We start from the raw sequence: 12,593 nt of genomic DNA, 5'->3' as shown, positions 1-12,593 counted from the left end.
ACATTTGCAAGGTAGAAAGCTAATAGATGAAAGGTAACTGACAAAAAGCTGAAATTTGTTTTAATGCAAGGAAACAAAAAAAAAAAGTGATACACAATGTAGAACACTGAGATGGGAATTAAAAGAATTGGTTGAAAGGCATAATTTGATCAACCAATTCTTGGCTATCACACATAACCAGGTGACTTCCTAAACTCCTATGCCCTGATAAGGATTCACTCTCTGGAGAAGGTAAACCAAAAAGATTCTTGATTCAGGAACATCAGGTACAATTAAGGATAGAAAATGAGGTACCTGACTGAAAACTGGGAGATAAAATGAAAATGCTATACCAAGTTTTGCTGAGAATAATGCAGTTACTCATATACCACAGAGAAAATATTGAAAGAGTCTTCTTAAGAAACCCCAAATCATAGGTCCTTGAGTAAAGAATCTGGACTCCACTTGATTATTCTATTTAAAACTACAAATCAATAACACCCAACCACGTATATAATCCATTTTCAAGTAGCATTTTAGAACATTATTCATAATTATAAGTGAAAAACAAAGATTAGCAGCATTATTCAGAGAAGCTGTAAGAATAAATAAACTAGGAGGGAATAGAATTCAGCATGCAGAAGAACTACTAACAAAAACAAATCTGTATGGTATTAATATTCTCAGTAACGTAGAGAAGATATTGCATCTATGAATCAAGAACATCTGTAAGTATTTTAGAAATTTGATTATGTGATTAAAAAAACATAAAAGCAGAAGATAAAATTGAGTAAAATTCTAAAAAAAAGATAACAAATATAAAAGAAGATGAAAAAATAAGTAATAAAACATAGAAAAATTAGAAGATCAGTCTAAGAGGTCCATCTGAACAATTGGAGTTCTAGAAAGATAATAAAATATCCAAATTGAAAAATCTACTTGAGGGGTTCAACAGGATACCTGAAGAAAAAGAATAATAATCAGCAAAATTAAAGGCTGGTTATTTGAAATAATAGAGTCTGAGGAGTAAAAAGAAAAGAGAATGAGGAAAAGCAAGCAGAGACAAAGGAACTTACAGCAAATGGGTCAATGCATGCATTATAGGAGTGCCAGAAAAAGAGGAAAAGGAGTAGAGAGATTATTTAAAGCAATAATGATCTTCCCAAATTTGAGAAACACATGGATTTCCAAATCAAAAGAGTTCTACCAACTCTATGTAGGATAAACAAAATGAGATCCACATTGAGGAACATTATAAAGGAACTGTCAAAACAAACAAACAAACAAAATAAAAACAAAAACAAAGAATCTTGAAAGCCTAAAGTGACTTATCATATAGAAGTGATTTTTCAATAAGACAGTCAAGAAATTTATCAGCAGACACTGCAGACCAAAAGGTAGTAGGATGATATGTTTAAAGAGCTGAAAATTTATATACTGTCAACTGAGAATTCTATATTTAGTAAAACTGTCTGTGGTAGTTAATTTTATGTGGCAATTTGCTTAAACCATGATACACTATTTTAGATGTCTCTGTAAAAATATATTTTAGATGAAATTAACACTTAAATCAGTAGATCTTGAGTAAGGAGACAAATAACAACATTATATAATAAAAGAGAAAATTTATCAAAAAGATATAATAATTATAAACACAAATGCACCAAACATCATAGGTTCAAAATACATTATACAAACATTTACAGAACTGAAGGCAGAAACAAACACTCCTACAATTATAGTAGGAGAGTTCAATGCTCACTTTTAATATAGGATAGAACAAGCAGAGAGAACATTCATAAGTAAATGTAGACTTGAACAACACTGTAGGGCAATTGGACCAAACAGCCATACACACAAAACAGTCTACCAACAATAGAAGATTAGACATTTTTCTCAAGTGCACAAGGATACCTATCCAGGACATACAGTAAATTTATAAAACAAATCTTAATATATTTAAAAATATTGAAATTATACTAAGTATTTTTTCCCATCACAAAAGACTGAAAGTAGAAATCACTACCATAATGAAAACTAAAAAGTTCACAAACATGTGGAAATTAAATGGCACTATTTAACAGTAAATGCTTCAAAGAAGTATTCACAATGAAAATTATAAAATATCTGAGACAAATAGAAATGAAAACACAATATCCTAAAACTATGGAATACAGAAAAAATCACTGTTAAGCAAGTGTATGGTTATGTATGATTACATTAAAAAATAAGGTCTCTTAATAACTTACCTAACACCAAAAGCAAACTCTACTCAAAGCTAGAGGGAAAAAAATGATATAATAAATATTAGAAAAGCAATATACAGAATAGAGTTATAAAAACAATAGGGGAAATCAATAAGAACAAGATTTGGTTTTTCAAAAAGATAAGCAAGATCAATAAACTTAGCTAGAAGACCAGGAAAAAGAGAGAGGATGGTTGCACAACAATGTGAATGTACTTATGTACAGTTAAATACTGTTAAAATGGTAAGTTTTGTGTTGTACATATTTTATCATAAAAATAATAAAGAGAAATACCTAGACTGAGTAATATTTTCAGATTGAAAAGCCACAATAAATTAAGAGAAAAGATAATCCATCTTAGCTATAAAACAAGTGTGTATGAAACAAATAACAGAGAAATTGCAGAACAGCTGTTATAAAGAGAAAATCCTAAAAGTTTCCTGTCAGAGTGGAAAAACAATAAACAGACATTCATATACAACAAACTAAGAACTACATCGCGGTTTACATTTTAAAGGTTACACTGGAAGCTAGAAGAAAATAAAGCAATTAAAAAAATTCTGAAAGAGGTTCTACACAGTCAAATCATCAACCACATATAAGTGTAACATAAAGACCTATTTAGGTTTTCCAGGTTTTAAAAGAATTTCTCCCAAGTATAATTTCTCAATAAACTAATGAAGAAGACACTGCATTAAAATAATAAAATAAATCAAGAAACAATAATATATAGACTCCTGGAAACTAGATTCCCAACAAAGCACAGAGACAAATAAATTCTTGAGACCACAGGTGAAAAAACAGTAGCTGTTAAGATCAGGTTTAGAGAGAGATGATGTCAGAGTAATATTAGTGTGACAGACACTCCTGATCTCTCCCCTTGAAATTTAAACAAACTGAACAACTACAATACAGTGAAGAAACATCACCTGGGCTCTCAAGCATGTCTGAAAGATCTGTTCACCGAATAGACTAAAGGTGGGATGGAATAAAGAGGGAAGAAGATAAAATGCAATCAAGGTTGGCTCCAGAGGGGAGACAAACCTGGAGTGACTGGTTTTTTTTTTCTCTGCCAGACTATGGGGAAGAAGGAACTTGGACTGTCTCGGCTTTGTCTGCTGGGAAATTGAGAAGAATGCCTGGAGTGTCCTGGCCTCCTTCTGCCCAGAGTAGTGGAGAGATTGAGCAGCAGAGGGAGAGATACAAAATTAAAATGGTGGCAGAACAAGGGGTCACACCCAGTGTTCCCATGGTCTGCTCGCAGTCTACACACAGTGCAAAGACAGAGAAAACCAAAGTATGGGCCCTGCTTCCCAGATCCAACCTCCCTCATCTCACTGTACAAAGAGTGGCAGAGACAGACCCCACAGCTAACTCTACAGACCCACTTTCTCCACAGAAGAACAGAAGTGCTCCACATCTGATGCCCTGGTCTGTTGAGATGTGGGGAAGAACATCCACAACCATTGTTAATGCCATAAATCCTTAAAGCCTTCACAATACCACCCCCCCCCACCAATGTGACTGCAGCTCTACCTATATCATTGTGACAGTAACATCTGAGCAGAGGACAGCCCAAAAATTTCACAGAGCTAAAACTTGTAATACAGTGACATATACTTGAAAAAAGAGTAACCTCTCAAAATGAAAATTTATTTTTCCTTTTTTTCTTATTTACCTTTTTCTTCTTTTATTTCTTTTGAAATAAATTTCTTTAATTTTCATATTATTTATTCTAATATTTGTATGGGTGTTTTTCTATTTTTAGTTTTTTGGCAGCTTTTTTATCTTTGTTTTCTGTGGATTTTATTTTTTACTTGTCATTATTTTTTAAATTTTTATTGTATTTTTCTCTTTTTATTCTGAAGTTGGAAACAGGGAGGCAGTCAGACAGACTTCTGCAACCATCCAACCGGGATCCACCTGGCACGCATACCAGGGGGCGATGCTCTGCCCATATGAGGCATCGCTCTGTTGCAACCAGAGCCATTCTAGTGCCTGAGGCAGAGGCCACAGAGCCATCCTTAGCGCCCAGGCCAACTTTGCTCCAATGGAGCCTTGGCTGCAGGAGGGGAAGAGAGAGAAGAAAGGAAGGAGAGGGGGAGGGGTGGAGAAGCAGATGGGCACTTCTCCTGTATGCCCTGGCTGGGAATCAAACCTGGGACTCCTGCACACCAGGCCGACGCTCTACCACTGAGCCAACTGGCTAGGGCTTTATTGTATTTTTTCATTTTTAGTTTTCAATTTTTAGGGTTTTTTTTGTTAGAGTTCTTAACAATATCACTTTCAAATGACATCAAGGAAGAAGAAATAGACTACCCTAGCTACATAAGACAGAGACATAGTTCAGAAAGAAAATTAAAAAATTAAAAAAAAAACTCAATCACATGGAAACCTTGGATTTAAATAATAGAGAATTCAAAATTGAAGTTATGAAAATACTCAACAATATGCAAGAAAACACCAATAGACAACTTAATGAGATTAAAATTTTAAAAACAGAGATAAATTAAAACTGAAGCTGCAAGTTTAGCTAATAGAACAAGCCAGATAGAGGAAAGAATCAGTGACATCAAAAACATGCAACTAGAGATTCTAGAGAGAAAAGAGGAGAGATATTCATGAATTAAAATATAATTATTTTATAAGAGCTCTATAAGAAATATCTGACTCTGTCAGAAAAAAAGCAATATAAGAATAATGGGTATATCAAAAAAAAAGGGAGAGAAAAGGGAACAGAGAGCCTATTCAAACAAACGAGAATGTGAGCCTTGAATCCAAGAAGCAAATAGAATGTCAAGTTACCTCAACCCAAACAGACCAACTCCAAGGCACATTTTATAATAAAATTGTCAAAAATCAATGATAAAAATAGAATCCTCAAGGCAGCTAGTGAAAAGAACATAACATATAAAGGAAGGCCCATTAGGTTATCTCCAGACTTATCTGCAGAAACTCTGCAAGCCAAAAGACAATGGACCCAAACATTTAAAGTACTGAAAGAGAGGAACTACTAGCCCTGAATAATATATCCATCAAAGTTATCCTTCAGATATTAAGGAGAAATAAAAACTTTTGCAGACATACTAAAGCAGAGTGAATTTATTACCAGGAAACTCCCACTGCAGGAAATACTAAAGGGGGTTATTTGACCACATAAAAAGAACAAAACAAATCAAAACTGCAAGTAAAATCTTCAACAAAGTTACAATGGCCTGACCTGTGGTGGCACAGTGGATAAAGTGTCAACCTGGAAACACTGAGGTTGCCGGTTCAAAACCCTGGGCTTGCCTGGTCAAGGCACATATGGGAGTTGATGCTTCCTGCTCCCCCCCCCTTTCTCTCTCTCTTCCCTCTCTATAATAAATAAATAAAATCTTTAAAAAAAAACAAGGGTAATTTGTGACAACATAAAATGGGAGAGTATAAGGATCTTCAGTAGCAAAGGAGGATGGAGTGCAGAAGAACTCATAAGACAAAGGACTCTTGTACACAAAACAACTTTTCCCTTATTAACCTAATAATGACCAACCACAGAAAAGCTCCTACTAAAACACAGAGCTTTAAAACAAACAAACAAAAAAACAGAGAAAAGAAGTATGGAATACTAATAAACAAAAACAAGTGACTGAAACACAAAAGAGAAGAACCAAATGAGACACAGAGCTACCAGAAAACTAAACATGAAATAGCTATAGAAAACCCTCTAGTGTCAATAATTACCCTAAATGTAAATGGATTGAACTCACTCATAAAGAGGAACAGAGTAGCAAATTGAATCAAAAATCAAAACCCTTCAAGACACATATCTAAGCTGCAAGAACAAAAGTAGACTCAAAGTAAAATGCTGAAAAATGATTCTCCAAGCAAATAATAACCAAAGAAAAGCAACTGTAGTTATATTCATATCTGACACTGACTTCAAGACAATAAAGGTAACTAGAGACAAAGATGAACATTTCATAATGATAAAGGGGACATTGTATCAAGAAGACAGAATAGTTTTTAACAGAGGTGGATTTCATGGTGGGTGTACCAGGCACATGTCCTGGTCCTCAAATTCTGAAGAGCCCCACAAAACTCCAACTTTACACATTTTTCTAATGTAAGGGGCCTAATATTTTCTTCTGTGCCCAGGGCCTCAACCGACCTTAATCCACCTCTGACTCTTAATATATATGCACCAAAACAGGGAGTATCAAAATATATAAGACATATACTATCCAATCTAAAAATGGAAACAGACAAAACACAACATACTTGGAGATTTCAACACATCATTGATGATTTTAGATGGATTATCCAAACAGAAAATCAATAAAGAAATATAAGCCTTTAATGACACACTAGACATTTACAAAACATTCCATCCCAAAACATTAGATAATACATTCTCCAATGTGCATGAAACAATATCAAGGATAGACCATATGTTGGGCCACAAAATTAACATCAACAAATTCAGGAAGATTAAAATTATACCGATCATATTTTCTGACCATATGGCTTTGAAATTAGCTATAAACAAGAAGTAAAGAAACCCACAGTGAAATTGCAGTAAACATGAAGTAAAGAAACCCATTAAAATGTGAAAATTAAACAACAATCTTCTAAAAAAATGACTAGGCCAAAGAAGAAATAAAAGCAGAGATCAAAAGATATATACAGACAAATGAAAATAACAATACTATAATACTGGGATGCAGTGAAAGCAGTAATAAGCGGAAAGTTTATATCATTACAGGCTTATATCAAAAAACAAGAGAGACCCCAAGTACATAACCTAAACTCACATCTGAAAGAACTAGAAAAAGAAAAACAAAGGCAACTTAAAGTCAGAAGAAGAAAGAAAATAGTAAAAATTAGAGCAGAACTAAATGAAACAGAGAAAAACAAAAAATAAAAAGTTAATACAACAAAGAGCTGCTTTTTGAAAAAATCAACAAAGTTGATAAACCTCTGGCTAGACTCACTAAGGAAAAAAGAGAAAGGACTCACTTAAACAAAATCCAAAATGAAAGAGGATTTACCACACACATCACAGATATACAAAGGATCATAGTAGAATACTATAAAAGATTATATGCCTCCAAATTTAACAACCTAGTAAAAATGGATAAATTCCTAGAACTATACAATGTTCCTAAACTGAGTCATGAAGAAGTGGAAAACCTAAATAGACTGATAAGCAAGAAGGAAATAGAAACAACTATCAAAAACCTTCCCAAAAATAAAAGTCCAGGAACAGATGGCTACACTAGTGAATTCTACCAAATATTCAAAGAAGATTTGGTATCTATCCTCCTCAAAGTCTTTCAAAAAATAGAAGCAATTCTCCCTAAAGCATTTTATAAGGCCAGGGCTGGTTTTACCTCAGCAGTTCCTTCAAGTCAGGTTCACTTGTTAACACATTTTATAAGGCCAGAATAGCCCTCATACCAAAACCTGGCAAGGGTAACACATACACACACACACACACACACACACACACACACACACACACACACCAATATCTCTAATGAATACAGATGTAAAAATCCTAAACAAAATACTAGCAAATTGAATACAAAAACACATGAAAATAATAGTACATCATAATCAAGTGGGATTTATTCCAGAAGCACAAGGATGGTTCAACATATGTAAATTGATTAATATAATACACTTCATCAACAAAAGAAAGGAAACAATCTTATGATCCTATCAATAGATGCAGAAAAGGTATTTGATAAAATACAACATCCCTTTACATTCAAAACATTCAATAAAATTGGAAAAGAAGGAAAGTACAATATAATAAAGGCCATATATAACAAACCATCAGCTAATATACTAAATAATAAAAAACTAAACGTTTTTCTTTAAAATTAGAAACAAGAGAAGGCTGCCCATTCTCGCCACTCTAATTCTATATAGTTCTAGAAGTTTTAACTAGAGCAAGCAGGCAAGAGAAATAAATAAAAGGCAACCATAAAAGTAAAAAAAAAAGTAAAGGTATCACTTTTTGCAGATGACATGATTCTGTATATAGAACACACCAAAGACTCCAACAAAAACAAACAAACAAAAAACAAATACAAAAAACTATTATAAACAATAAACCAATTCATTAAAATTACAAGATACAAAATCAATATAAAAAGTGTGTCACTTTCCTATACACCAACAATAAAACTTTAGAAAATGAACTGAAAAAAAAAACAATTCCTTTTACAATTACAATAAAAATACCTAGAAATAAACCCAACAATGGAGCTTAATGACCTATTACTGAAAATTACAAAGCATTATTGAAAGAAACTGAAAAACAACAACAAAAAATAACAAAATAGAAAAATATTTCATGTTCATGGATTGGAAGAATCAACATAATTAAAATTTCCACTTTACCCAAAGCAATATACAGATTTAATGCAGTCACCATCAAAATCCCAATGCCAATTTTTCAAGAAATAGAAGAAAAATCACCAGTTTTGTATAGAACTATAAAACCCCCCAAATAGCTAAAGTAATCTTGATGAAAAAGAATGAAGCCAGAGGTATTACAATACTTGACTTCAAATTATATACAGAGAGCCACGTTAATCAAAATAGCATGGTGTTGGCAGAAAAACAGATATACAGACCAATAAAACAGATCAAAAGCCCAGAAATAAAACCACATGTATATGAGCAAATCATCTTTGACAAAGAAGCCAAAACCATGCAATGGGGAAAAGAAACCCTCTTCAATAAATAGTTCTGGCAAAAATTGAAAAAACACATGCAAAATATTGAAACTTGACTACAGTTTGTCCCCCTGCATAAATATTAATTCAAAATGGATTAAAGTCCTAAAAATCTGAAACAATAAATTACTTAAAAGAAAACAGGTACCAAACTCATGGATCTTGGCCTTAGAGAACAATTTAGGAATTTGACCCCAAAGACAGTGGAAGTAAAGGCAAAAATGAATGAGACTATACCAGACTAAAAAGCTTCTGCACAGCAAACGAAACTGATAACAAAACAAATAGGCAGCCAACTAAATGGGAAATGATATTTGCAAACAACAGCTCTGATAAGGGGTTAACATCCAAAATATATAAAGAACTCACAAAGCTCAGCAAGAAACAAGCAAACAACCCAATTTAAAAAATGGGCAAATGACCTGAACAGATACTTCTCCCAAGAAGACACACAAATGGTCAAAAGATATATAAAAAGATGCTCATCTTCACTAGCTTTTTGAGAAATTAAAATCAAAACTACAATGAGATATCACTGCACACCTGTTAGATTGGCTGTTATGAACAAGACAGGTAATATGTGTTGGAGAGGCTGTGGAGAAAAAAGAACCCTCATGCACTGCTGATGGGAATTCAAATTAGTACAACCATTAAGAAAGAAAGTATGTTGCTTTCTCAAAAAATTAAGAATAGAACTACCATATGACCCAGCAATCCCTCTACTGTGTATCTAATCAAAAAACTCGAAAACATTGGTACATAAAGACACATGCATCCGCATGTTCATTACAGTATTATTTCCAGTTACCAAGAAAGAAAAACAACCAAAGTGTTCCTTGATAGAGGATTGGATAAACAAGATGTGGTACATATATACAGTGGAATACTACTTAGCCATAGGAAATGATGACATATTGGCATTTATGGCAATATGGATGGAACTTGAGAACATTATACTGAGTGAAATAAGTAAATCATGAAAAGCTAAGAACTATACAATTTCACACATAGGTTGGATATAAACTTGAGATTCATGGAAATAGATAAATGCAAAGAGGGTACCAGGGGAAGGGGGATGTGGGGAAGGCGATGTGTGGGAGGGGTGTGGGGCAGGGTGTAAAGAGGGACAAATATAAGATGACAGAAAATGATGTGACTTTGGCTGATGGGTATACAACATAGTCAACAGTTCAAATGCTATAGAAATGTTTACCTGAAACCTATGTACTCTTATTGATCAATGTCACCCTGTTAAGTTTAATTTTTAAGTAAAATTTTAAAAAAAGGGATCCACTTTAGACTGTAAGCAGTCCTGAAGGAATCAGCAAAATGAAAGGCTCAAGTAGAAATATTTTGGAAAATAATATGTATAATGAACTTGGGGAAAGTAGTGGTTTAAATGATATGAGATTTTTTAAGCAACTTAAAAGTATAATATAAGGAAACAAAAATATTTTTAATATATTACATGGCTCTGCTGTGAGTAGGGTATACATAATCATAAAAACTAAAACATTGCCCTGGCCGGTTGGCTCAGTGGTAGAGCATCGGTCTGGCGTGCGGGGGTCCCAGGTTCGATTCCCGGCCAGGGCACACAGAAGAGGCGCCCATCTGCTTCTCCACCCCTTTTCCTCTCCTTCCTCTCTGTCTCTCTCTTCCCCTCCCGCAGCGAGGCTCCATTGGAGCGGGGATGGCCAGGGCACTGGGGATGGCTCCTTGGCCTCTGCCCCAGGTGCTGGAGTGGCTCTGGTCGCGACAGAGCGCGGCCCGGAGGGGCAGAGCGTCGCCCCCTGGTGGGCGTGCCGGGTGGATCCCCGTCGGGCACATGCGGGAGTCTGTCTGACTGTCTATCCCGGTTTCCAGCTTCAGAAAAATACAAAATAATAATAATAATAATAATAATAATAATAATAAAACTAAAACATTAAATATAATTTAATGCCCAAACAGTGATAATAAAATTCTTTTGGATGATTGAGAAGCAGATATGCAAGCATGTGTATTAGAAAGAATTTACTACTCTCTGAATGTATATATTTATAGTGTTAAATGACATATCGATATTTTATCTAGAATATTCAACATATATCTCATAGAGCCTTATATTTATCATTCACAATTAACATGCCCAATTTCTAAAGAATTTAATTACTCAGTCAAAATCTATTTATCAAATATAATTTAAAAATTCATATAACTAACCTTTTTGAATGACATATCTTGATTTTTTGCCAATATCTTTTGTTTCTGATTCATATAAAAGAGAGGAAATATGTTTTCTCTGTTTACTAGACTTTTCTAAATCATCAGGAGAAAGTATATCCTGTGGAAACAAAATAAAAGCAATGACACTAATGATAATCTCATACATATTTCTACTTCTCAAAGAATTCTAACATGTGTTATACGGCATCATTATCATTGATTTTCATTTTAAAACAAACAAAAAAATAAACCTGTGGGTCAAGCCAAAGTTAGAAAAGATGTAAAGAGCTCTGCTGTGTGTGGTTATGATACACTGTTTATCTATTAAGAGTTAATTATATATTTTGGACAATGCTCTAAGAGACATTAAGCAAAAGGGAGACCTTTCAGGTGGATGTCCCTATTAAAGGAACAAGGAGGGAAGAGAACTAAGGAAAAACAGAAAAGTGGTAAGTGTTTAATCTTGCCTAGAAAGCCTAAAGGAAGATTCAGAGTAAGAAAGGAAAGGCAAAATCATTTCACAGAACACTAAAAGTTAATAATATAGGATAAAAGAGATATGGGACTAGAATTATAAAGTGTCTTAAAAGTACAAATAGATCAGATATGCGTGGAAGTAATAACAAATAAAATATTGCAAGAAACTTCATAGAGATTGAGACTACGCTCAGATGTGAACTGGACAATGTCTGAAAAGTGGTTGGAAATGTTTTAATTTAAACCTGAGTTATCCATTTTCTCTTCACGGTCTATCCAGGAGTGATTCAGAGGAACTACTAGATTATTGGGAACTCAGACTCTTTCAAAAATTTATTTTCTTTATCTTAGTGCATCTACATGGCTTTATACTCAATGTTGACTCATGGGTCAAGGTAGCTACTAGAGCTCCAAACACAATGTGTGTATCTCAGTAAGCAATATGGAGGAAATGGTAAAATGATAAAAGAAAGGCCATGTTTCTTAAGACTATCCCAAGGGTCCTTCCAATAACTTTGATTTATATCTCATTGGCCACCCATAGCTACAAAGGAGAGGATAAAAGATACAGCTTTTTTACTAGGTACTTTGCTGCCTAAAATAAAACTGGGGATCACACACACACACACACACACACACACACACACACACACACAAAGACTAAGACAGATACTGGTAGGCAATCAATAATAGTCTGCCACAGAAAAGAAAAAGAATCTGGGAAGGGGGTATATATTTGTATTCTGGAAAATCATCCAGGATATATTTTCCTTGACAAGAATTGGTCTTAATTCTGATGACTTAATATATATCTTCATATACATCTCCTTTCTGAGGTGTTTGTTTTTGTATACTTGTTTATGGAATACTTGTGTAGTGCTTATCATTTGTTGTCTTAAAGCTTCATACACATATTTATGTAACACTCATAACAACCATGAAATATACTCTTTCATGT

At 33.9% G+C, this 12,593-nt stretch overlaps 1 protein-coding gene across 1 annotated transcript in view; it reads right to left on the bottom strand.

The window, feature by feature from the left end:
• The window catches only part of LRRIQ3 (leucine rich repeats and IQ motif containing 3), a 176,255-nt gene that overhangs the window by 60,401 nt on the left and 103,261 nt on the right, over window positions 1-12,593 (bottom strand). Inside the window, exon 5 of the mRNA XM_066264975.1 lies at window positions 11,156-11,276. Coding sequence (XP_066121072.1) covers window positions 11,156-11,276 — 121 coding nt within the window. The remainder of the gene's footprint in view (window positions 1-11,155; window positions 11,277-12,593) is intronic.

Source organism: Saccopteryx bilineata, chromosome 3, assembly GCF_036850765.1.
Source record: "Saccopteryx bilineata isolate mSacBil1 chromosome 3, mSacBil1_pri_phased_curated, whole genome shotgun sequence".
Taxonomy (NCBI): Eukaryota; Metazoa; Chordata; class Mammalia; order Chiroptera; family Emballonuridae; genus Saccopteryx; species Saccopteryx bilineata.
Note: the sequence above shows the minus strand (reverse complement) of the source record. Positions and strands in the feature narration are given on the sequence as shown.